At 48.3% G+C, this 27,189-nt stretch overlaps 1 protein-coding gene and 1 pseudogene across 1 annotated transcript in view; both read right to left on the bottom strand.

Annotated features, from left to right (window-relative positions):
* PTH1R (parathyroid hormone 1 receptor) overlaps positions 1-27,189 on the bottom strand; it is a 120,151-nt gene that overhangs the window by 16,457 nt on the left and 76,505 nt on the right. The window contains exons 3-7 of the mRNA XM_066627766.1: positions 16,412-16,522; positions 15,763-15,881; positions 11,134-11,228; positions 9,114-9,303; positions 5,522-5,675 (exon numbers count right to left, since the gene is read on the bottom strand). Of these exons, the coding sequence (XP_066483863.1) occupies positions 5,522-5,675; positions 9,114-9,303; positions 11,134-11,228; positions 15,763-15,881; positions 16,412-16,522 (669 nt within the window). The remainder of the gene's footprint in view (positions 1-5,521; positions 5,676-9,113; positions 9,304-11,133; positions 11,229-15,762; positions 15,882-16,411; positions 16,523-27,189) is intronic.
* Positions 15,191-15,310, bottom strand: LOC136655088 (5S ribosomal RNA; annotated as a pseudogene).

Below are 27,189 nucleotides of genomic sequence, written 5' to 3'. Positions count from 1 at the left end.
ATATAAAAGATAAGACGGGTGGAGCACACCATGTTGTTGGCAACCTTCAGTCTCGAAAGACTATGGTATTGCGCTCTGAAAGGTGGTTCTGGAACAGCGTCGAGTGTGGCTGAAAAGGCCGATTCGGGAGTGACCATCCCTTCCACACTGGGAGCAAGTGCAGTCTGTCCCTGGTCTGTCTCCCTGGCTATGGGCCTTCCTTCTTTGCCTCTTAGCCTCAGACTGTTGGCCAAGTGTCTCTTCAGACTGGGAAAGGCCATGCTGCACAGCCTGCCTCCAAGCGGGCTGCTCAGAGGCCAGGGTTTCCCACCTGTTGAGGTCCACTCCTAAGGCCTTCAGATCCCTCTTGCAGATGTCCTTGTATCGCAGCTGTGGTCTACCTGTAGGGCGCTTTCCTTGCACGAGTTCACCATAGAGGAGATCCTTTGGGATCCGGCCATCATCCATTCTCATGACATGACCGAGCCAACGCAGGCGTCTCTGTTTCAGCAGTGCATACATGCTAGGGATTCCAGCACGTTCCAGGACTGTGTTGTTAGGAACTTTGTCCTGCCAGGTGATGCAGAGAATGCGTTGGAAGCAGTGCATGTGGAAAGTGTTCAGTTTCCTCTCCTGTTGTGAGCGAAGAGTCCATGACTCGCTGCAGTACAGAAGTGTACTCAGGACGCAAGCTCTGTAGACCTGGATCTTGGTATGTTCTGTCAGCTTCTTGTTGGACCAGACTCTTTGTGAGTCTGGAAAACATGGTAGCTGCTTTACTGATGCACTTGTTTAGCTCGGTATTGAGAGAAAGAGTGTCGGAGATCGTTGAGCCAAGGTACACAAAGTTATGGACAACCTCCAGTCCATGCTCGGAGCACACCAGCATCCAGCAAAACAGAGCTACAAAACCTCAAAATGCTGCTTCCTTCACAGATGCTCAACTTCCCTGTCCAAGGAATGGGTGTGTCTGAGAGCAGTCACCCACTAAAGCAGCCATTTTCAACCACTGTGCCGTGGCACACTGGTGTGCCGCGAGTGGTCCACAGGTGTGCCAGTGGAATTCAGGGGAAGGTCATTTATTAGTAGGGCCAATGGCGATGTGAGCCCTCCACTGGCAGCATGGTGTGCCTTGTAAAAAACCTGATGGTGTGCCTTGACAATTTTAGTGGCCTTGTCAGTGTGCCACGAGATGAAAAAGATTGAAAATCACTGCACTAAAGAAACATGTTCTGGTCACTGGTGCTCTTTGAGAGCCATCTTTAAGCTATGGTCCAAACAGAAGATGGGAAATGCCTGTCTGTTTGCTCGATGTGCGACAGGACAATCTTTCCATGACATGAATGTTCTGATGCTGTTGGAGAACAGCTTCCTTATTGTCCTTTTCTGCCTGGCCTCAGCAGCACAGAGCAACTTGGACAGAGGCTGGGCTCCCTGTGATGAGTGACAGGTGAATTCCCACAGCAAAACTTGCACTGAGTTCATTTTTTTTTTTCTGATCCCTCAGAAAATTCTTGGGAAAATGTGGAAAAAACTAAATCTGGGTGAGCTCACCCCAGTTCTCCTGCCAGCTTCCCCCCCCCCCCGCCATGCTAACTTATCCTAAGGTAGGAACTGCTAGTGGGGAGAGTTGCTGGAGACAGGAGAGGCCTTCTAGAATGCACAATGCCCAGTTGCATCCAAGCCAGTGAACAAAAAATCCACAAGACCTCTCCAGCAAGTCCTCCCTGCTGCCCCTTCTCTGCCCCCCCCACACAATTGTTAGTTAGCTTTGGTGGAGAGACAGGCCAGGGTGAGTCGGCTAGTGGTAGAGAACCCTTTGCAATCTGTGTCCAGACTCTGGAGAAGGTCTGGTCTTGGCCTGCAATAGGTTATGGATTTACAAATGGGGGGGGGGAGAGATCTCCCCTACCCTCCATTCCCAAAATTTGCTGCCATCACTAATCAGGATCACAATGTTGCTAGCCATCTGTTGCCTCCATTGCGGACCCCTGCTTGGTGGGCTCAGGGAGAGGAATTACTGCTGGGGAGAGTTGGGGAGTGCCTGGACTTACCCCCTCTGATAAGAAGTCGCGAAGTCATAGAAAGGGGTCTGCACCAACGGTTTATTCGCGTTAAGTTCTTTACACTCACCTGGCCTCTGTTATGTCACAGGAGCCAGTGCCTGGTCCATTTACAGAGATTCCCGTCCAGTCTACTTCACAGGCACTGAGGTGGAAACCTTACACACTGACTGGGGCAGGTCGTCCCAGTTGAGTAGGACACTCCATTCTCCGGGAGTATCTCCCAAGCCAGAGACAGGCCTCCGCAAGAGTGTGAAGCTGGCAAACCTTCCCCCAGCTCCTTCTGAACCCAGCAGCCAGCCCTGAGGGCTCCACCCCTTCTGCCCATGTGTTCAGCCTGGGTCCTACTCCCAGAGACCTCCTGCCTGGGGGCTGTATCCACCAGTACTCTCTTTGCTCCCCTGCTCCCGAGGAGACCTGTTTAGCTGGGGCCAGGCCTGAGTGACACCATGCCAAGAGTACAAGCCATGGCAGAGGCAGAGATGTGGTGTGGGAAACAATGACACAACCAGAAGGTTGTGACCAGAGCTTCCATGGATTTTGAAACAGTATTCTCCAGTCATTCCCTGGAATAGTCTGTGACCATTGATGGGCTGTAGGGAGTCTGTAAACTGGGTCAAAAACGATTTTTCTTCAATTTCCTTCCTGATACTTTGAAAACTGTATTCGAAAAAAACCTTTTCTTATGTTAAATTATGTTATTATGGAATTTCACCACAAAGAAGTGTAGGGTGGCATGAGATGCTACTACTCACAGTCAGGTCATTCTGTGTTGGCAACCTTCAGTCTCGAAAGACTCTGGTATCGCACTCTGAAAGGTGGTTCTGGAACAGTGTCGAGTGTGGCTGAAAAGGCCAATTTGGGAGTGACAATCCGTTCCACACTGGGAGCAAGTGCAGTCTGTCCCTGGTCTGTCTCCCTGGCTATGGGCCTTCCTTCTTTGCCTCTTAGCCTCAGACTGTTGGCCAAGTATCTCTTCAAACTGGGAAAGGCCATGCTGCACAGCCTGCCTCCAAGCGGGCCACTCAGAGGCCAGGGTTTCCCACTTCTTGAGGTCCACTCCTAAGGCCTTCAGATCCCTCTTGCAGATGTCCTTGTATTGCAGCTGTGGTCTACCTGTAGGGCGCTTTCCTTGCACGAGTTCTCCATAGAGGAGATCCTTTGGGATCCGGCCATCATCCATTCTCACGACATGACCGAGCCAACACAGGCGTCTCTGTTTCAGCAGTACAAACATGACAGTGCACAATCTTATGACATCTCCCCATTCAAGGGATTCAAGAAAATCTGCCCTTCCATCCTAATTATGGACATCTGTCTTCTTGTGTGGCCAATGGAAGTATGAAGCCAATGAAACTGGAAGGAGCACCTTACCCCTCCCATCCTGAAAATACATTGGAAAGGGTGGGTCTTTTGTGCAAAGAAGGCACAAAATTGCAAGAAGCCTCAACTGCAAGAGGCTAGAACTTGACCAAAACCTGGATTTGCCCCAACACAGAAGCCGTGTCTTGAAGCACCCTACAAGGCTGCTTATCGCATTGCCAAGCAAAAGAAGCCACACATGATTGGAGAGAGACCCTGGTGAAGCCACGTGCCCTGGGAATGGTTGAGCTGGTCTGCGGCTTGGAGCAAAAGAGGAACACTGAAGCAATGCCTCCATCAAATGACATCACCACTCGGAATCGCTGATGTGTCTTCCAACATCTTGAAGCAGGTCATGGAGGATTGGCAGCTTTGGCCTTTCCCTTCAGCATACAGCTGGATGGAACCACTGATCTCCCTCACTACAGCCAGTTCCTGGTTTTCATCTTTTATGTGGATGCCATCGAAGAAGAATCCCTGTTTCCTGAGCTCCTTTTGGAAGCTATCAAGGCCACCAACATCTCAAAGTGGCGAAAAGGTTCTTTGCCAAGCAGAACTTTGACTGGAAGAAAATCTTGGTGCTCTGTGCACAGATGGAGCACCTGTGATGTTTTGCTGCTCCACATGTCATTGTGAAGCTCCACATGTCATTGGGACTCATTGCTTTCTACATCAGCATGCATTGGTATCAAAATCTGCCAACAATCTTGAAAGAAGCTTTGTCTACTGCTGTGAAAGTCATCACTTTCAGAGTGGGGCCTTGAATCACACCTTCTCAAGTGGTTTTGTCTGGGAATGGAAGCAGAATATTCCCTGTTACACAGAAGTCTGCTAGCTTTCGAGGGGACTTGAAGCGCTTGACTGAACTTCAGACAGAAGTTTCACTTCTTTTGAGATACAAAAGAAAAGCCCACTCAGAACAACTGAACAGAACGGAGTTCATTAGTGGCTTGGCTTACTTGGTGGACATTTTTGGTCACATGAATGAGATAAATCTTCTGATCAAGGCTCTGCGGTCACCATTGTGAATGCTGCTAAAAAAAACCTATGAGCTCTTTTGGCCAAGCTGCCACACTGGAAGAAGGAACTGGAAGTAGATTTCTTTGTAAACTTTCCAATGCTGGAGGAAGTGTTTCTGTGGGCTGGAGTTGATTGTGACAAAGCCTTGTCAATTTTTCTGCAGGCAGAAATCTATATTAACCTGGAAATGCTTTAAAAAACTTTTTTGAAGGTAGCTTCAGACAACCTTAAAACTGAAAAGTGGATTCATATCCCTTTCCTTGCTGACACAGACAGCCTTAGTGATGCAAATTTTACCAAAGATGACCTCATTGACTTGAGGACAAAGGAAATGACATAACATGAATTCCACTCAGTGGAGAATTCTGATGTTCCTTGAGACAAGCCAAACCTTGTCTGGCAAAGTAAGCCACGGGAGCTCTGATTCTGTTTGCTATTACACAGGGGTTTCCTCACTCGTTGCCATCAAAATGAAAAGCCAAAATTGACTGGATGTCAAAGATGACATGTGTCTTGCCACGTCAAAGACCACTCCATAATTCCAACTTCTTTTTCAAGCAAGGCACCTTCATCTTTCATAGCGAGAATCTATAGCTTGGTGGCAGAGTACAGGCTTTGCATGCAGAAGGTCCCAGTTTCAGTGCTCCACATCTCCAACCACAGTCCCAGGTAGCAGGGCTGGTAAAGACCTCCCTTCACCCAAGACGACCCAGGAGAACCATTGCCTGCAAAAGCAGTCACCAGCACTGTAAGGCAACTCCTTATGTAGCAAGCAAGATGTGTTCCTACATGATAGCTGCTTGACAACAGGATTTCACCAATGTGACATTCATTAATGCATTCATGCATCCATTCAACCAAGCAAGAGACTTCTCTGAGTTTGAAACAATCTGAATGTCAAATTGCATTTTTGGATTTTCCTCTTAAGTTTTGAAATCAAAACCCTCCTGGCAAATGCTGACATTCAATTTCAGCTGTGCTTCCATTTTCTTACATCTGTAATGTCTCCCAAACACAGCCGCTTCTGTCAGATCAGCAGACTCTTCATGCAGAGACACTGCGTTATGTGGTGAGGATTGAGAGGAGGGAAGACTCACCCCAGCCAAATAGTGTGAATCCCCAAAGATACTTCTTCTCAGAGAAGAAGGCCATGAAGATGAGGCTGTGGAGGTAGAGGCCTTCCACCAGAATCCAGTAGTAGTTGGTGGCCAGGAAGTACAGGAACAAGGTCACAGCCACCTTACAACCCACCTGTGGAGGTCACAAAAGAAGGGAAAGGGGCTTAGAGGTGCAGCACCAAGGGATTTGTCACAGAAAAGGGCAGGACTATGTAACTGACAGCAGCAGTGGGCAGGGTTGAGTGTTTATGGAGGCTGCAGACATTGAGAGGGTCCCAAACCTACAGCCTTCTGGACGTTCCACCTCCTTTTCACAACCCGAGCCCAGCAAATGTAGAGAAAGAGAATGGCTCTGGGATTTGGCTCCATTGAGTCTGCAGAGATTGCAAAGCACACAGCAATCATATATTGATAAGGCCTGTACCTGAAAACAACAAAATTATTGCTATAACCACTAGGGCTAGAAACAGAGGGCCCGATCCTATCCAACTTTCCAGTGCCGATGCAGCCGTGCCAAAAAGCTGTACGCTGCAACCTGGGGGGGGGGCAGTCATGAAGTCTTCTTCAACATTTGTTCCTATACCTCAGGGCTGCATTGAGACTACCTTGGCACTTGAAAGTTGGTTAGGATTGGGCCCTTCATTGTAAGAAAAGAACAAAAGCGAATCAGAAGGATGTAAAATGGGCAACTTTTCCCAGTATAGTCTGCAATCATTCAATCCAGTCTCGAGTGACAATGCCAATTTTTTTACAGGTTTTTTGAATGTTATTTTTGGAATATTGGCACTGATTTAAGACATACGTCAAGATCTGTATTAATAGCACACGACAGAGATTCCTGTCAGTTCTCTCAGGTCCATTCCCAGGCAAAGCATTTTGCCACACGGGTCCTTGGGGAGGGAAGCTGACAAGAAATTAACATTTAAGTAACATTTACTAACATGACATTGATCTTGGATCCCTGCTGATTAACAATATGATGATAGGACCCAGCTGAACTGGGGATTTAGAGTGGGGTGCAGTGCCATCTAGAGGTCAAAGTGGAATAGCAGGTGACTATAAAATAAGCCGGAGATCTTCATTTGTGCACAGTGATCTAGTCTAGAGTTGCTGCCCTTTTAAAAACAGACAACGGAATGGCCCAGTGCCTTTGACACAGAAGAACAAGCAAAAAGAGTGTCTTTACCACTGTATTTAATAATACAGTGATAGAAAAGGTGCTTGTGTTGATTGCTGCTTATTCAGCAGCTGTTAGGACAGAAGAATTCCTCTGCTGAATTAGGCCAAAGGCCCACCTGGATCGGCCTTCCTCTCTTTCCAGTAGTACCCAGCCAGATGACCCTGGAACTCAGAGCAGGGCCTGAGAAGCGTAGCCTGCCTCTCACCTTTGCTGTCAACCCCCAAGAGGGGTGCCACAGGAGGGAAGATGGCAAACTGTCCCAAGCTCAAGCTCCCAATTCTAGCTACAGCAATGGATAGTAGGGTTGCCTCCCCTCCAAAAAAAACTAGGGCCTCCCTTAACTTCCCTATTAGTATGCATAGATAATAAGGGGAAATTTGGTGGTTTTTCTGGGGGTGGGTGAATTTGGGGGCCATTAAGCCCACACATGCAGTAGCATGGGCAGGAGGTCTGGTCTAAAGGGTAGAGCCTCTGTTAGCCCAAAGACAACATCAGAAGGTTGCCAGTTCGAGGACGCCGGCAGCTCCCTGAACGGCTGAGAATGGCGAGACCCTGAAGCAGCTGACAAGCCGAGCTGAGTGATTCCACCTGCTCTTGGTGCGAGCAAGAAGCGCCTTGGCTGCCCTCCATGTGAGAGATGGAGCTGCTTGTCAGCCTGCGTGGGAGAACCGGAGGCCAGAAGTGAGACCAAACCAGGAAGATCCATTCTGAAATGTTGTTGGTTCTTGAAAGAGAGAACCTCCATGATTGTAAAAATCCCCTTGAGGGATTTAGAAACGCCTGCCTATGTAAACCGCCTTGAATAAAGTCAGAGGAGTAATCTGATGACCAGAAAGGCAGTATATAAATACAGAGCTGTTGTTCTTGTTGTTATTAGCATGTGTCAGCAGCAGCAGGACTCTCCTTGAAAAGCAACCAACATTTCACATTCCCCCTTTGATGCAGCTGAAGGGGTTTCTGGGGGGAAAATGCTGCAGGCCCCTATGAGGGGTGCTCTTGCTGCCACTCCCACCCCCGTGAAACACAGATAGCTGCAAAGAACTGCTCCAGGGGGTAAGAAGCTTCCTCCCAGTTCCTTTCCCAAATGTTGACGTGTGATCATTGGAGACAGCTAAGCCCAGTCCCAAAAGAACAGGGAACAGTTCTTGGAAGTTGCCTGTCCAAGCCTGCTGTTTACTTGATCTCTTTGGGCCGTCAGATCTCATCCAGTTTCTTCCACTGGAGGACTGCAAACATCGGTGGTGCTTTGAAAAATCCTGGGCATTTTTGTACACACTCATACAAAGTGTTCTGCACTTCTAAAATAATCTCAGCAAAACCCAGAGCAGCTGAGGCAGAGGTGCCTTCCTACATGAGAATTCCTTTATTATTATTTTTAAGTATGGTTTTGAAATTCAAAGCTATAACCTGCTACTGAAGGATGAATCAAAGAGACCCAGTGATGGGCGCTGGAGTCTGCAGAGACAGCAAACAACACGCTCAAGTTCTTTAATGTCTTCTTTTGCGGGGTGCCTTTTTACATTTTCAAAGCATTCATCAAAGCAGCTAAAGGGATCGTGTGTGATGAGAGAGCAGGAAAAATATCATGCAGTGTGATTTCTTTCATGAGAGAGATAAAGCACTCCAGAGCTCTGCTGCATTTTCATCAAGATATTGGAGTATTGCATCCAGTTCTGGTTTCCACATCTCAAAAAGGACATAGTGGAACTGGAAAAGGCACAGAAGAGAGCGACCAAAATGATCACTGGGCTGGGATACCGCTCTTATAAGGAAAGGCTGGGGTTCTTCAGTCTTGAAAAAAGGTGCCTGAGGGGGCACAAGATTGAGACATATGAAATTATGCGTGGGATGGATAGCGTCAATAGAAGAAAATTCTTTTCCCTTTCACACAACACCAGGTGACAGCCACTAAAATTGACTGGTGGGACAGTTAGAACAGGCAAAAGGCAATACTTCTTTACCCAGTGTAATTACTCAGTGGAACTCCTTGCCACAGGATGAGGTGATGGCACCTGAAGGCCTAGATGCCTTTAAAAGGGAACTGGACAGATTTCACAGCCATGAAATATGGCTGCACAGATTGATAGCACAGGTTACAAGCCATGATGGATAAGTGCAACCTCCTGATTTTAGAAGTAGGTTACCTCAGAATGCCAGATGCAGGGAAGCGCCAACAAAACACAGCTGTCTTGTGTGCTCCCTGAGGCATCTGTGAGATACAGGAAGCTGGACTAGATGGGCCTTTGACCTGATCCAGCAGGAATCTTCTTCTTAAGGTCTTACATGTTTTTATACTCAGGATCAAAAAGAAGACGAAAGATTCATGCCAGGATTAGACGGCTGCATTTTGGACAGTGGGTTTGGAGAAGACATCACACAGGGGATACTCACAAATGGCGACTTGTCTGCCAGGGGCGTCTCACTAATGGACGACTTTAAGTCATCTTCCGATATCCGTTCCATCTCATCCAGCGCTGAGCCAGAGTACAGGACTGCATCCTTCACAAAGATGTTGATGGCTCGGAGCATGAAGGAGACAAACAGGTGCATGTGGATGTAATTCCGTGTACAGTGCAGTCGCCTGTCGGGGGAAGAGAGGAATCAGAGGTGCCCAGGGGGAAAAGAGGCCCTCCCAGTCAGGGTGGATTTCAGTTTGCAGCAGATTTCTTTGCACACCCCTTCAGCCAACGATGTCCATCACTGAGAATGGTGGGGCTACTCTGAACGAGGGAAACAGCAATGCAGGCATTTGCAAGAATTTGGCTTGAGATGCCCCCTCCCATCAGTTCATTTCTGCTCTGTTGCACACCACCAGGCAGGCTGTATTGCGTACAGTCCATTTTACATGCATATGAAATGGGGCGGAACACCGGGCCAGGCATGTGGTGTTAAGGCACCTGACTCCGTGTCCAATCCTACGCATGTGTACTCAGAAGTCCCAATATAGTCAGTGGGGCTTGTTCTCAGGAAAGACTGGATAGGATTGTAGCCTCAGCCACTCCACCGAAACTCAGCAGTTTCACATCTGCTCTGTGCCTAAATGGGTGGTTGCGGTGGCGTAGCCGGAGGGCGGCGGAGCACCCAGCCTGGCAGGGAGCCTCAGCATGGTGGGCACGCAGACCCTCCCTTTGGAGCCATTCCCGGCGCAGGGGGGGGGGAACGGAGCCATACGGCTCCGTTTTGCCTCCCTCCTGCCGGGAATGGCTCCGAAGGAAGGGGCTGCTTGCCCGCCGCGCTGAGGCTCCCCTCCGCACCCCTTCCGGCTACACCACAGGGTGGTTGTCTGGGATTCCTATGCACACTGTCTTCACTTCACCATGGCAGAAAGGTAGGCTATCAATAAATACATAATACACATATGTGAGGCCCCTTCAAAAAGTTGATTGGTTATTATTTCAGCTTAATGTGAGAGCATAGCCTCTCTCCCCTTTCAGCTTCTGACCAGGTCTCATCTTCTCTCTCATCTTCCTTCCCTATCAGAATCCTCCCACTGACCTTTGCCTCTCCCCCTCACTCGTCTTCATCGTTCCCTCTTTTTTTCATTTCTTTTAAAATTAATATATATTTTTTTCCAGTTATATAAAAGCGTGCCACTCAGTGTACATTAAGCCACTCCACTACGGGCTGATCAAATGCAGATCAAACCCTTCATCCTGTGATGATAACATTATAGAAAAAGTCCAGTGCAGTTAACTGCTATTCTGAAGGGATGCTTTGGAAGACCTGGAAAGACGCGCCTCCAGTCCCCACCGAAACACAACCAATTTTGTTGACATCAACTAAAACTGAGTGTTGGGAGAGCTAGAACAGGCAAAAGAAAATATTTCTTTACTCAGCGTGTGGTCGGTCTGTGGAACTCCTTGCCACAGGATGTGGTGATGGCGTCTAGCCTGGACGCCTTTAAAAGGGGATTGGACAAGTTTCTGGAGAAAAAATCCATTACGGGGTACAAGCCATGATGTGTGTGCGCAACCTCCTGATTTTAGAAATGGGCTATGCCAGATGCAAGGGAGGGCACCAGGATGAAGCCTCTTGTTATCTGGTGTGCTCCCAGGGGCATTTGGTGGGCCGCTGTGAGATACAGGAAGCTGGACTAGATGGGCCTATGGCCTGATCCAGCAGGGCTGTTCTTACGTTCTTATGTTTTGTGTCTCTTTTGTATCCCTTGCTTTGCTGTCTTCGCACCCTCATTTCATCGATCTCTGCTTTTTCCATTACTCCTGGTCCAGGCTTGTTTGACTTCCCCACCCCTCTCCAGGCCAACCAACAAAAACCAGAGACTCTCACTAGCAATATACCTCAATGCATGACAACATAGATATAATGTACCACACATGTACACATGCGCTACAAGGTAATCCAAATTAAGCATTCTGGGCAAGAGTGGGGGCGCAAATGTGAAATGGCCTACCTGAAATATCCTAGGATAAGGACAGCGATGGTTAAGGACCCAAGTGAGATTGAGTAGCCAACGGTATAAATCACATACAGGCGATAGAAGATTTCCTGTAGCAAATATGAAAACAAAAAGGAGGGTTATGGGAAATGCTGGGAAACCAGAATTGTTTTTATTTCTCTGCAATCCAAATGCGTAGGAGAAAGCATGAATGGGCAGGTAATAATGGGGAAATATGGTGGAATGTTGGAAAATAATTCTGGGAAATTATTTTATTCATATTCATTTGTGAGCTTAAACTAGTTGCAAAACTTGAAGAGAGCTCTTGACGACTGTTCTAGGCATCAATTCAGATGATAAAATACGATTAACGCAGCCATTAAAACGTCAGCTAAAAATGAGACATGAAGCACATTTGTGAATTTTCTGCTCTGGTGAAACTTCAGAAGACTTTGAGGGAGTCAAAAACACTCTGAGAAGATGAATGTCTTAGGGCAGTTGAGTGGTGCTTGAGATGGTGTCCAGCAGCACTCACAGGACCCCCAGGCCCCTGCCACTGAGACCAGCGATGCAACGCAACAAGCAACTGAGGCAGCTCAGCAGGCAGAGCTCCAGTGTGCACATTTTGTGCTCTTGAAATAGCCCTCCTGTTTGCCCTGAGCCTTTGGCCGGTGTTTGTTGTGTTGTATCTGGTCTCCCAATCCAGAAGTAACTGAGGATGGCATCGTCACCAGTTACTTCCAGAAGGACTTTCAATGAAGTAGTACAGCAGGGGACAGCAGAAACACTGTCTTAGGGGGATTTTGCACCTCCCTACAAAAACCAAAATACAGGTTGAGCCTACTTATCTGTGGATTTTCCATCCCTGAATCTGGCTCAATGCGAGTACCCTGGAACCGTGTTGAGCCGGACTTAGCTCCACCTGAGCCCCCTGAAGGCTCCAGTCACCCCCAGACAGCTTTCTGAAGCCCACAGGGGGTACTTGCACCCGCCCTTGAGGCCCCTTCAGAGGGTATAAGGGGTTGAAAACTGAGGATTTGCTTACCCATGGTTTTTGGTATCTGCTAAGGGTCTGAGAATGGACCCTTGTGGATACCAAGGCCCCACCTGTATTTGTACAAATATGGGAAAGTGAAACTTCAGACCAGAACTACTAGGCCCCCATAATAGGTCACCCCCAGTTCAGAATGGATGATGGTCGGATCCCAAAGGATCTCCTCTATGGAGAACTCGTGCAAGGAAAGCGCCCTACAGGTAGACCACAGCTGCGATACAAGGACATCTGCAAGAGGGATCTGAAGGCCTTAGGGATGGACCTCAACAAGTGGGAAACCCTGGCCTCTGAGCGGCCCGCTTGGAGGCAGGCTGTGCAGCATGGCCTTTCCCAGTTTGAAGAGACACTTTGCCAACAGTCTGAGGCTAAGAGGCAAAGAAGGAAGGCCCATAGCCAGGGAGACAGACCAGGGACAGACTGCACTTGCTCCCGGTGTGGAAGGGATTGTCACTCCCGGATTGGCCTTTTCAGCCACACTAGATGCTGTGCCAGAACCACCTTTCAGAGCGCGATACCATAGTCTTTCGAGACTGAAGGTTGCCAATACAATAGTTCAGATCACAGAATTCCCAAGCCCCAACAGTCAGCCTCATCCCTCCTTCTGGTTTAGGGTATGTCTAGAACACATGACCTTGGATCCGTCTGCCTGTGTTTTTGGTATTGTTTGAATGTGAAATCAGCAGTATGAAGTATAAATATAAGTCTGAAGCACAGAAAAAAAAGAAAAAATAGTATTTTAAAAGGCCAGGCAAGTTTATTTCACCTCGCTTTGTTTCAAGATCATCACCTTAGGGCAAGGGTGCCCAAACCCCGACCTGGGGCCCACTTGCGGCCCTTGGGGGCTCCCAACCCGGCCCTCAGGGAGCTCCCAGTCTCCAATGAGCCTCTGGCCCTCTGCAAACTCTCTGCAAACTTGCTGGAGCCCGTGCTTGCCCGATGTAATTGCTCTCAGCACGAGGATGACTGTTCAACCTCTTACCTGAGCTGTGGGACAAGGGCTCCCTCCACTACTTGCTGTTTCATGTCTGTGATGCAGCAGAGGCAGCAAAGGAAAGGATAGCCTTGCTTTGTACAAGGCCTTTTATAGACCTTGAGCTACTGCAAGATCTTCATTCATTCATATAAGTTCCATCTCTAATAAATTCATTTATGTAAATTGATGCAAATTTTAAACGTAGATTAATTCATTTTTTCCCCGGCCCTCCTACACAGTGTGAGAGAGATGATGTGGCTCTCCTGCTAAAATGTTTGGACACCCCTGCCTTAGGGAGATAATGAAAGCCAGTCCTAGGGTGTCTATGCATTATAAGAAGAAGGAAAAGCAAATGAGAACCTTGCTGAGGTAGAAGAAAAGCAATGCAGTAGCATTACTCAAAGTAAGCAAATCATCCCATTCGGATAAATGTTTTCATTTAGTTTCCATCTTCCTCATGCTAAGCTAAAATTTTCAGTTAAAAATCTGTTTTTAAAAATAGAGTAACATGTTATGTAGGAAAATTTAGGAAGGGGGTGCCCACTCAGACATCTTGCCCCAGCCCCAATGCCAGCTCTCAGTGGCTCTGTGCGCATTGGACATCTATATATATTATGACGACCTTTTAAAAAATTGCTTACACAGCAAATTTTGGTGTAATTTTTTTAACAAGGGGCCTCCAAGCTTTAGCTTCCCCAAGTCTAAATCCTGCTGTAGGCCAATGAGAATGCCCTCCTGACTGAACAGTTGCAGGGCCTACCAGAGGGAGGAGGGCAGCAGGGGAACAGCAAACCTGCACCCCATTAATGCTGGGGTCTGGAGGCTTACTGGCTAATGGATCCAGACAGGAGGTGAGGACATCCATACCTCCAGGCAACAATGCACTCAAAATTCTGACACTCTATCATCTGTATGTCCAGAGCAGCTTCCCCCCTACTTTCCAGGCCCCCCCCCCGCCCAATTCCCTCTGCCTTGGAAGTTTCAGTAACGTGGGCCACAAAACTTCTGAAGGGCATCTCTGGGTTTGAAGCTGGGCTGGAGAGAAATGCTCCTCTGGAATGCAAACCTCAGCCCCATTACATCAGTATCCCCAAGACTTGGGAATGTTTTCCTGGCGCTCTTCACCCCTGGCGTGGTGTGCTTGCCAACCTTAATCTATTCAGAAACTAAATAAACAGAAAGGCAGCAGCCGTGCTTGAGGCTGCCAGTGGTCACCCAAAAGGATGCAGAGAGCCTGCGCCTTTTCCACCCAGAGGCTGAAGCAAGTGTCCCGCAGGGAAGTCAGGTACCTCAGCTGTGCCAGAGCCTGCTGACTTCTGCTCTGTGAAAGAACCGGGTTGTCCGGACATTGCAACATTTGATGTCTGCATAGCTCAGACATTTATTCCAGAGGGACTCTGTGGGATGGTGTGTGCTTTCCACGCAGAAGGTCCCAGGATCAATCCCCAGCATCTTTGCTTAAAAGGATCTCAGCTAGCAGGGGGTACCTTTTGGTTAATTCCATGGTTTTGCTGAAAGTGGGGGCAAATTGGGCAGGGACGGGGACAGGACTGGAGCAGACTTTGGCAGCATTGGTGGCTGCCAAATCCCATACTCCCATTTCAGGACTGACATGCCCCCTTTCCTGCCCCCTGGGCAGGAGGTCTGGTCTAGCAGGTTGAGCCTCCATTTGCCTGAAGATAACATCCACAGGTCGCCAGTTCGAGGCCACTGGCACCGTGCGACCTTGAAGCAGCTGACAAGCTGAGCCGAGCTATTCCATCTGCTCTGAGCGTGGGAGGATGGAGGCCAGAATGTTGAGACCAGATCAGAAAGAAACATCTGAATGTTGTGGTTTCTTGAAAGATAGAGCCTTCTTTCCAATTGTAAAAATCCCTACGGGGATTTAATTAGCCTGCCTATGTAAACCGCCTTGAATAAAGTCCGAGGAGAAATCTGAGGACCAAGAAAGGCGGTATAGAAATACCTGTAGTATTATTATTATTATTATTATTATTATTTTAAAAAATGGTTGGCAACCTTCAGTCTTGAAAGACTATGGTATAAGCCTACAGCACCCGGTATTCCAAGGCGGTCTCCCGTCCAAGTACTAACCAGGCCTGAACCTGCTTAGCTTCCGAGATCAGATGAGATCAGGTATGTGCAGGGTAACAGTTGCTGCTAGTATTATTATTATTATTATTATTATTTCCCATAACAGATCTAGCAAAGAAGGTGGTGTAGATCTGAGGAGGCCCTGTCTGGCTGGGGATCAGGCAGCAGTCGGAGAGGTAAGTAAACGTTTGTTTACTCCCCTTTCCTGGTCAACCTGATTCCTGCAGCGTTCTGCCGTTGCTCCAGCCTGCATGCTAGCACAGGACAGAATTGGGACCTAAGTCTCTCCCAGTTTCCTACAAACGCTCCACCTGTCCAAGACCTTGAACCTCACTTCACATTTAGCATCAGGTGAAATTTCTTAGCAGTGCTTGTGTTTGCATGAAGAATCATGTCTGGTCTGGAGCATTTCAGGTTATGAAATGAAGTGTTGCAGAACCAGGCCTCAGACTATAAGCTGCAGAGCAGCCTGGCCTCCTCTGAAGGAGACATTGCCTTCAACGTGGATGTGAATCCAGCTCACCGTTTCCCTGGTGTTGTTGGTGATGAACTTGGCGCACTCGCTGTAGTTGGCCCACGTGCGGTTGGTGCTGCGTGCCAAGACCCAGCTCCCATTCATATCACACTGCCGATAGGCATGGCCTGAGAAGGAGAAGGAAGAGTTGAGGCATGGTGAGGCCACAGCAGGCTGTGATCTCTCGTGCTTAGTGACAAAGGATGTTTCCAAGCTGGGCCCATTTCAGTGAGACTTGGGTACAAGGTGACATTAGAACTGCACCAAGTAATTACCTCTACCCCGGATATTTCCGAATAGCATGAGAAGCAACCCAGAAGGACAGAAGGGCATTAAGTGCAATCTCAGCATCTCCACTCATTGTACTCAATGGTGTTCCACCTCCTCCTCCTGTCCTGTTCCACCCCCTGTGCCAGTGTACTTGCTCCAGTGGGTTTCTGTTGCTCTGCTGGCACACATGGGAAGACTCCAGCCTTCCTGCTGATGTGCCGGCACTGCCAAAAAGCACTTTATAGCGCTTTTGCGGCAGCCAGCACCGGTTGAACATGTGTTCAGTCAGTATTTCAATAGGATTGGGCCGTTAATGTAGGTCCTCTTTCCCCACTTCCTCCATATTTCTCCCCACCAAAACTTACCCATGCCCTAACGCGGGCCTTACCTTGGTGATTGAAGTCGAAGATGTACTCTGGGCAGGGCATGGCCACCACCTTACCTGGGGCTCCTTCAGGCCAACAAATAATGTTGTCCCACTCGGACACACAGAATCCTTCTGCAAGGAAACAGCAGAAAAGAAGGGCGGTGATGGGCGTGGATCACACAAGAGACGTTTTGCCGGTTGTATAAAAAACTTTTTATGGGCCTTGAAATTCCTTGGGATACTTTGGATGAAGAGGAGCTTCTGAAGGCACCTACAAATCTCACAGTAGGTGAAGCGTGGTGGCAACTAAGGGACGAGAAGAACACTTCCTTGGGAGATGCTGCCAGCCATGCCACTCGACTTTACACAGCTCTGGTGAAATTCCATTGCAGCTTGCGGGGTGACGCCACTGGCACCAGCCAAGGTTCAGTCCAACATTTGCGTCTTTGTTTCCAGCAAGGGATTTGGGGAGTTTGGTTAGAGGCTTCCTATGCTAATAGGATTCTTCATTCAAAGAAAACTTCCTCTGCTGGGGAAAAAAAGACCTTGTTTATCTTTATTTCCCACCTGCCACCCCCAGTTGCCTGGAAATGAGGCAGGAGGATGCCCTGGGAAGCCTGGGGAAGGGGGAAGCAGCTTTGGGGTGGGGTGTGCAGAAATGCTACCAACAGCCCTCAGGAAATGCTGAGCTGCCGTTCCTGATCTCCACAGGGCACAGCTGGCTTGGCAGCCTCCATGCCCTCATCTTAATTGGGAGGCTCAAGAGTCAGTGGAGGTTGGGAGATGAGGATTCCACCACTACGATGCTTTTCTCAGGCTGATCCGAAGAACAAGAGAATCTTTTCTCCTGCTGCACAGGCCAGTAGCGTAGCGAGAGGGGGTGCAAAGCACTAAGTTTTGCACGGCGCCTCGTCTCGGCTTGCAAAGCACTATGGGTCGCATGGAGCCTCATTGCAGACATGCAAACAGACCCCTCCCCTTCCACTAGCAGCCCAAAATGGCTCCAAAGGCCAGGGGGCCACTTGCATTCCTGCGGTGAGGCTCTGGCAACATGTAGTGCTTTGCAAGCTGAGGTGAGGCGCTGTGCAAAACTTAGGTGCTTTGCACCCCCTTCTAGCTATGCTACTTGCACAGGTCACCCATGCTTGTGTGGAGCAGATTTACTACAATGATCTCTCTCTATCTGCTGGGATGAATCCAGAGTTACTTACTAGAGGCAGAGGGCAGTGCAGAGAGCCCTATTTCAGCCAGGCGGGGTTGCAATGACACAGAGGCCACAGATGCTCCTGTGCAGGGATAAGAACATAAGAACAGCCCCACTGGATCAGGCCATAGGCCCATCTAGTCCAGCTTCCTGTATCTCACAGCGGCCCACCAAATGCCCCAGGGAGCACACCAGATAACAAGAGACCTGCAAGGCCTCCTGGGAATTGTAGTTAAGAACATAAGAACAGCCCCACTGGATCAGGCCATAGGCCCATCTAGGCCAGCTTCCTGTATCTCACAGCAGCCCACCAAATGCCCCGGGGAGCACACCAGATAACAAGAGACCTGCAAGGCTTCCTGGGAATTGTAGTTAATAACATAAGAACAGCCCCACTGGAGCAGGCCATAGGCCCATCTAGTCCAGCTTCCTGTATCTCACAGCGGCCCACCAAGTGCCCCAGGGAGCACACCAGATAACAAGAGACCTGCAAGGCTTCCTGGGAATTGTAGTTAATAACATAAGAACAGCCCCACTGGATCAGGCCATAGGCCCATCTAGTCCATCTTCCTGTATCTCACAGCAGCCCACCAAATGCCCCAGGGAGCACACCAGATAACAAGAGACCTGCAAGGCCTCCTGGGAATTGTAGTTAAGAACATAAGAACAGCCCCACTGGCTCAGGCCAAAGGCCCATCTAGTCCAGCTTCCTGTATCTCACAGCGGCCCAGCAAATGCCCCAGGGAGCACACCAGATAACAAGAGACCTCATCCTGGTGCCCTCCCTTGCATCTGGCTTTCTGACATACTCCAGTGTATCGAAGGCATTAAGAAATTCTGGGAGCTGCACATTCAAGACACAGAAGAGGGAAGGAAGAAGAGGGGTCCCCAAAGGTCTATCTTGGGTGTTAAAGAACTCTAGATTCAGAGGCAGTCTTCAGATCTCTGAATTCCAGCTACGGGGAGTAACAGAAGCAAGGGCATGGCTTACTTACACGGCTGGCTGGCTGGCTGCTTTTGAGAATGGGATGGTGGATTAGAGACGGACCTTTGGTCTATTCCAGGAGGGCTCTGCCACTGTTCTTATCGTCTCAGTCTTAAACGCCTGAACCAGCAGGGGCACGGGCTGGGCAGTCAAAGTTCCATGGGGGACTTGGGCTGCTCTGTTCTCCCTGTTTCCCTCCTGCCTGCCCAGGTTTGGTATTCTGCACAAGTTCTGTGTACCTGCGCTGAGCACATTGAAACCATCTGCACAGCCATTTTGGCAGGGAAAGAAAATGCAAACAAAGTCCCAAGGTGTTTATCTAGGAGCGCAGAATATAAATCATCCCCAGGTTACTCTGGCACGGTGAGCGAGGCTGCAAAGACCACAACTGGGATACGGTGTGCAGTTGCGGTCACTCCATTACGGGAAGGACAACCAGAGGTTTGGAAAGGAACCACCCAGCATACTTTAGAAAACAGATGACCCAGGCTTTTGGACATCTATAAGGTGTGTGTGTGTGAGACATGTTTGCCGGTTTTACTGGAATACGTTTGGTGTCCTGTGCCATTTCGAGGATGGTAGGGCGGGAACTTCCAAGTGTGCCTTCGTTTTGGCTTTAAGCAAATCTGGGTAGCCACTCGTGGGAAGAGACGGAACAGATTGCAGGAAAGTTCCGACTGCATCGCAGCAGCCCAGAGAGCGCAAAGCAAAGATGTGTCAGGTCCAAAAACAGCAGTAGCTGCTGCGATGAAGCCTGAGCTCCAGATGCCAGAACAAGGGCCACCGACTGCTCTGGGAGGCGAGTGAGAATCGAGGAATGTGTAGGCTGTCAGTTTTGCAAATATGAAGTACTACTCCAAATTTAGAACTGGGCAAGCCAATCCTGCCCCCACCAGCCCATCACATACAGCACTGCCAATGGAGCTCACGCTGCATGCTATCGTGGGGGGATGGACAGGACACTAGCCAGCCCCAAAGAGGGAAGGAAAAATATTTTTTTTACTTACCTACCCACCAGGCCACCAATGGGCTTCCTTGGACCTATGGCAGCCCTTTAGCTGGTGTAGATCTGAGGAGGCTCAGGCCAGGCCAGGCCAGGAAAAGGGGTACAGAATGTTGGCATGTGCCACTGCTGCCAAGATCCACCCCCTCCTGCCCTTGAACCCTCCCCCTGCCTAGCTTGCTCCCTGTCCTGTTCTGCCCATGAGCCTCCTCAAACTGTCCCCAAATGCCCTCTGCTCTGGCAGGGCTTCTGGGAGCCACTGTGGCTCTTTTTAGAATGAGAAACGATCAGGACCCACCAGAAGTGATGTCGTGACCGGAAGTGACATAATCAAGCAGGAAAATTTTTGACAATCCTAGGCTACAATCGTACCCACACTTACCCAGGAGTAAGTCCCATTTACTATCATTGTTAAAAGAATAGACATCATAGCTTGTTAAAAGCTTGTTAAAAGTACAGATCTGTCACATTTCCCCAAATGCAGTCACATACTAGGATAGCATCAAGTCTAATATATTAAAAATAAAATATTGAAATGAATGGGGACGCACCTAGTGTGTCCCGACCCACAGTTTGAGAAGCATTGGATTACAGTATAAATTGATGGAACACCAACAGATGAGAAGGATCATTTGTACATCATGCTCCTCAATGTTGATTAATCTGCATGAGCTGTGCATCAATCAAGGAGCATGGAGCAGAGGTAGGAAGGTGACCTGGGCCCTGGGCAATGAACTGAAGGTGCCTGGTGCAAGAACCTTGCTGAATGTCTGAATCTGGTAAGTGCCTGAATGTCAGGGCACCTGGGAACTCCATGTGATTCATGATGGGAAACAGAAGGGCTAGAAATGTCTAGTTATTTGATGGATTTGTAAGTCTCTCTTCAGCTTGAAGCTCTTGGGGTGTCAGCACAGTCAATCATCCAGCAAGACAATCACAAAAATCAATAAGAGTATTATGAAAATGCAGCAGCAGCTACTCCCTGTTGGTGTAATTCAGTGAAACTGTACAGTGGTGTCTAGACTGGTCACTTAACATGCTGGAAGCCATTCGGAGCCATTCTGGGTGGCGGGTGAATGCAGGAAGGCGAATACCTCTGTTTTTCTCCCCCCCTTGAATGGCTCTGAAGGGGCCACTTGCATGCTGTGGTGAGGGTCCCTGCAAAATTTAGTGCTTTGCACCCCCTCTAGCTACACCACTGCTGCAGCTGATGAGTTACATTGTGAACCTAGTGATATTTAAGGTGTCATCAGATGGACACATCAAACATCACCCTTTGGGGGTGTTTGCACAGCTTTCTGTGAGCTACAATTCATGTTCATAACTTGGACGAAAATACACTGGAAATAAAATCAGAGAAACACTTTCTAGCTTGGTGCAATTTTCTTAGCTGTTCAATGAAGAGTTCTCGCTTATCAAACCCACTTTTGCTGTTCGCATTACGCAGTTTCATAAGCCCATGTGCAGTATCTCATTTTACACTCCAAGCTGGGGAAAAGCTTTTTTTTGGGGGGCGGGGGGGTTCTCATTTTGCAATCAGCTAAGCTTTACAAGCCAGACTAATTTGTATTCTGAAACAGGGTATTACAGATTTTGGTGACATCACAAGTGTTCACAGATTTTAAGGGGGTATGGTCTGTCTGGTATAGCAATGTCACCAGATTTCAGATTTCCTGCCTCATTAAAGTACAAGGTGAGCCTTATCTCCCCAAAAGATCTTCTCTGGTTTGGATTTTAATCCGAGCTGGAGAAGAACTTAAGTTCTCCTTTCAGGCTACTTCCGTCTGCCAGACCCAGAGGCGCAAGAAAGACCTCTCTCCTTCACAGGGTCAGAGCAAGTGGAAAGGTGGGGGCATGGAAGAGGCGAGGTCCCTAGGGAGGAATGGGGGAGCAATCAGACACTGCTTCTGATGTCATTCTTGGGGTGCAGTCTGGTCTGTCTGTATTGGAACTGAGCTACTTGTTGGGGGAGTGGGGGGGGGGAGTTTGGGTTTCTGAGTGTGTCTGGAGGAGTTTACCCCATTGCTAATCTGGGATATCTTTAAACCAAAGAACAAACACTCCCCTTTATTTGTAAGTGAGGGAAGAAGAGGGCAGCCTTTTGCAGAGAAAATGCAAGCGTGTGCGGTGTGGGGTTTTTAGACAGCAATTCTTGCTGTGGGGAGCGTTAGGAGTAAACACACATGTTCCTATTTTCACCTGCGAAGGGCTGGAGGTTCTGCTTGGCCTTAGCAAATGGGAGATTTATTTATGAGGGGAAAAAAACCAGAGCAAGCTGAAGGCAAACTAACGAAGCCTGGAAGAGCCAGGCTGGCAGGAGGTTGCTGCTAATAGCAGGCTTTTGTGAAATCCTCTCTCTCTCCCTTCTCCGCAAAATGTCCCCTCTTCTTTTCCAAACCATGGTCAACACAAGCTCCTAATTCATAAAAGGGGGGTAAAAAAAGAAGGCCTTGATTCCTCCCCGCTGGCAAGTTCTCTTCATCCCTTTCCAGGGCTGGCTTGGGGGTGGCATGGGCTCTGCCACTGTTGTTGAGACGCAATGTTTGCGCAGGTCTCCAAGAAAATGTTTGGGGGTTTCCTGTTCCTTCTGGACGCCTTTCATCTGCAAGCTAAATTTAAAAGCAAGCAAGCAAACCACAGCCTTGTGGGGACAGATTTTCTTTCTTTTCTAAACCTCTTTTTTGGGGGGGGGGGCCTCCCTCAAAACCAGAGCCAATGGCTCAATTGGGGAAACACATATAGAGAGCTGACAGCTGAGGAGGAATGCATGGAAAATGATTTTATGCTGAGGCTTAAAGTCTTAAGGATCGTTCCATCTTCCATGCCAGCTCTCAGACCTCCCTTTGCTTAAGTTATTGCATCATTATTTCTCTTTTGGTGCCTCATTCATGGTTCATTTGGATTGGGCAGATGTTCCCCCAGCTGTGCATGTCCAATATGACCCTGGTTCTCCCTTCTTCCAGAACAATGCCCACTGACACAGTTCATATGAATTTGGCAGGTCCTTTCTTCCAGGGGCTCAGGGTGGCATATGTGATTCTTCCCCATCCTCCAATTTTAATTTCATAACAATCATGTCAGGCAGGTTAGAGGGGTGACGGACTCAGGTTCACCCAGTGAATTCCAGGACTGAGCAGGGATTTGAACCCCAGACTTGCTGATCCCAGCCTGACATGTTAGTGCTATATCACACCACTGACAGAGTGCCAGGTCAAGAGTGTCAAGCACCTCTCCCTGCACCTGTCCATTTGGATCATTCAAAGCTGAAGCAGACAATCAGGAGAGTTCAGCTTACAGTTGGAAGTGGGCTGCAGGATTACAGACTTCATGTGAAACATTGCATGTTTGAAATGGCCTATCATATCAAAAGCACATGGACAACTAGCACTTGAAGGAGAAGCTAAATCCCTGGCATGCTTGTTTTCTGTGTTCGGGGATTTTTTTTTTTTTTTTAAAGAAGGCATTACAAAGCATGCAGGCAAAGCAACAAGCTGTATTTGTTGACTAGAAATACAACTAAGAAAGAGCTGTGTGCTGATTCTCCTGATCTTACTGCACACCTCTTAAATTAAATTTTGGAGTGTGCTTAAGGACACTTGTGCTACTTTTTAAAGCAGCAAAAAATTATAATGGCCTGTTGCTTCGGTGCCATTTTTATCTTCCTGGCATCTCAGCCAATCAGGGATCACAGTGTGAATATGATGATGCTCAACACCACATACCTAGTAAATTTGTCTTCAGTGTGACAGTAGCACAGAGCCAGTTCAGAACAAGGGCAATGTGCCTTGCTCTCATTTGGGACATGCAAACACTGCCACCCCCATTTGTAGCCCCAGTATTTGTAGTGCTGAAAGGAGGGCACTTTTGCAGGTTGCGGTGGCAATCAGGAAAACTGTTCCCTGTTCAGTTGTTTTCTACTTGAGGAGCATGCCTGGGTGAAATGAGGCAAGGAACGCCCCCCCCCCCGACCCAGCTGTCTAGCATATGCTTGAAAGTATCAGCCTTTAAGTGCCTAATCACCCAAAGGAGGTGAGTGGGCAACACAGAGCCTTCCTAATGGAGTCAGAACTGCTGATGTACAGACGGACGCCAGGGTGAGAAAACAAGGCGAGTCCATTGAACGTGCCATTAACCAAAAGAAATGGAGGGAAGAGAAGAGGATGAAGACTCGCGTGTCTAGAGAGAGTGGAACTACATGCAGTATTGTCAAAATTCCATTCTTTTCCTACTTCCCATTTCCCCTATTTCCCCTGGTTCCGTTTTACTGAGGGGGGGGGGGAGCTGCATTAAGATATAACTATGAGGCCCTGCCCTGCGCCAAGGTCATCTAGCTGACCCCTGTCTGCTCTGACGGCTTGTGGCAGCTCAGCAAGAACCTGTGCAGTGATCCTTTTCTGGGCCTGTGGCTTGAGATACTGCCGCTTGAGGTGCTGCCAGAAATGTAAACCGGGACCTACACAGGAAGCATGTGGCCTGCTACCCATTTATGGGGCCCCCAGTGGTGTAGCTAGAGGGTGTGCAAAGCACTGGAAGCCTCACTGCAGTGTGCAGGCAGCCCCTCCCCCTCCCCTTCGGAGCTCGGCGCACGTTTCTGTTTTGCTCCCCCAAACTCGAACGGCCCTGAAGGCCCACTTGGACCTCCCTGCTCAACCGATGGCCCAATTCTATGGCCGGTTTACAATTGCAGAGCTTGCATTCTATGTAAGGTGGCAGAGAGGGTGGTTTGTGGGCAGTTCAGGGCAGGTTTGGGGCAGGGGGAGGTCAGGGGGTGGAGACTGGGCTGGAGCGGGTAGAGCTCTGCAGCGAAAGTGCATGCAGGATCCTACCCCAATTTTCCGACCTGCCCTGCCCACTTCCTCGCCTCAGACTTGTCCCTGCAAATAGGTGATCAAGTTGAAAAGTTTTTTACACTGCTTGATTGCTTCACTCCACCATAGCATGCAACACATGGAGTGGAGTAGGAGAGAGGAGAGGGTTGGGCTGTCAATTCCTGTTGGGTACCCTGAGCTCTTAGCACAAGGCAGAGTACAAAACTAAACAGCAAACAAATGACAAAAGCGAAGTGTACACTGATAGCACTGTAAAAACCCTGACTCTCAAACCACTCCATTTGTGACTCTCTGGGTTCCGTGCAAAAATAGTCCTAGTCCCGCTTCTTCCCTTTCCCCGGGCTGCAGTTATTGATGGTTTTCATTGCGTTTTATCGCTTTTACTGCCTCTGCTGTTATGAGGGTTTTATCTGCTGCTTGTGTCTCATTGTTTATATTCCATTTTAATATGCAATTTTTAAAAATTCATTGTGCGTGCCACCTTGGGCATCCCATGTATTTGGAAGAAAATGCAGGATGAAAATGCTTTTAAAAAACCAAATAAATAAAAAGTGCTGCCCTGGGATTTGGACCTTCCCTGATGTAAACAACTCCTTGGTGTTCAGGCACTAGCAGTACTGGAACAAGGGGGCACAATGCATTTCTGGGGGATGGATGGTCTGACCTTTGTTCCACGCATTACATTTTTCTGAAAGAGAAATAATGGTATATCCCTAATGCCCCCATCCTAAATGATCTTCTCTGAAGCAAGTCTTCTTGGCTTTGCTGGAGTTAACTTTTCAAGGAAACCTGCTCAGGACTGCAACCTTATTTTAATGTTCTCTCTACAAAGCAGCAAGGAGTCTTGCCAAGGGGGGGCAGCAAGCAAGTGACAAGAGCATTGCTGATCTACTAGAGCTCTTGCCAACACCCAGCCCTTGCACAGAAGGTGTGGTCTGGAGGTGGACTGTTGCCTTGCCTGAAAAAGCTAAACAGGATCAGCTTGGGTCTTGCCTTGGAGGCAAGCTTGGGTCTTGCCTCTGTAAGGGTAAGTCTTGCCTCACAAACCTTATAGAATTCTTTGAAAAGGTCAACAGGCATGTGGATGCAGGAGAACCCGTGGACATTATATAGCTGGACTTTCAGAAGGCGTTCGACATGGTCCCTCACCGAAGGCTACTGAAAAAAACTCCACAGTCAGGGAATTAGAGGACAGGTCCTCTCATGGATTGAGAAATGGTTGAAGACCAGAAAACAGAGAGTGAGTGTCAATGGGCAATTTTCACAATGGAGAGAGGTGAAAAGCGGTGTGCCCCAAGGATCTGTCCTGGGACTGGTGCTTTTCAACCTCTTCATAAATGACCTGGAAACAGGGGTGAGCAGTGAGGTGGCAAAGTTTGCAGATGACACCAAACTTTTCCAAGTGGTGAAGACCAGAAGTGATTGTGAGGAGCTCCAGAAGGATCTCTCCAAACTGGCAGAATGGGCAGCAAAATGGCAGATGCGTTTCAATGTAAGTAAGTGTAAAGTCATGCACATTGGGGCAAAAAATCAAAACTTCACATATAGGCTGATGGGTTCTGAGCTGTCTGTGACAGATCAGGAGAGGGATCTTGGGGTGGTGGTGGACAAGTTGATGAAAGTGCCGACCCAATGTGCGGCAGGAGTAAAGAAGGCCAATTCTATGCTTGAGATCATTAGGAAAGGTATTGAGAACCAAACGGCTAATATTATAATGCCGTTGTACAAATCGATCGTAGGCCACACCTGGAGTATTGCGTCCAGTTCTGGTCACCACTTCTCAAAAAGGACAGAGTGGAAATGGAAAAGATGCAAAATAGAGCGACTAAGATGATTACTGGGCTGGGGCACTTCCATATGAGGAAAGGCTACGGCATTTGGGCCTTTTCAGCCTAGAAAAGAGACGCTTGAAGGGGGACATGATTGAGACATACAAAATTATGCAGGGGATGGACATAGTGGATAGAGAGATGCTCTTTACACTCTCATATAACACCAGAACCAGGGGACATCCACTCAAATTGAGTGTTGGGAGAGTTAGGACAAAAGAAAATATTTCTTTCCTCAGCGTGTGGTTGGTCTGTGGAACTCCTTGCCACAGGATGTGGTTACGACATCTGGCCTGGATGCCTTTAAAAGGGGATTGGACAAGCTTCTGGAGGAAAAATCCATTATGGGTTACAAGCCCTAATGTGTATGTGCCACCTCCTGATTTTAGAAATGGGCTCTGTCAGATGCAAGGGAGGGCACCAGGATGCAGGTCTCTTGTTATTTGGTGTGCTCCCTGGGGCATTTGGTGGGGCTGCTGTGAGATACAGGAAGCTGGACTAGATGGTCCTAGGGCCTGATTCAGTGGGGCTGTTCTCATGTTCTTATGGATGGGAGAGTGGAATCTGCTGGCTAGAGATGAAGGAATGTGAACTGCCAAGAAATGGATAACATCCTGTGATCCAGTCCAAGTTGTGTTTTGCAGCTGTGGAAGCTTGGAAAGTGCAAGAGATGTGCAGCCAGGACAACAATTGCACCATGAAGGGAAACATCTGGAGAAATGGAGGGTTCTATGAATAACACTTGTAAAAAATCTACTTGGAAAAAATGGGGTTTTTATATGGGGTTAAAAATGGGGTATATAGGTCAGCCTGCCTATATAAACCGCCTTGAGTCTGTGAGATTCAAGTCTACTAGTCTACAAGAAAGACGGAATATAAATACTGTAATAAATAAATATTTATTGGACTAAATTTAGTTGGAAGTGAAATAAATTTCAGTGTGAATGTG

This window comes from Tiliqua scincoides, chromosome 5 (genome assembly GCF_035046505.1).
Source record: "Tiliqua scincoides isolate rTilSci1 chromosome 5, rTilSci1.hap2, whole genome shotgun sequence".
NCBI classification, from domain to species: domain Eukaryota; kingdom Metazoa; phylum Chordata; class Lepidosauria; order Squamata; family Scincidae; genus Tiliqua; species Tiliqua scincoides.
The sequence above is the reverse complement of the archived record's forward strand: the minus strand, read 5'-3'. Positions and strand labels throughout refer to the sequence as shown.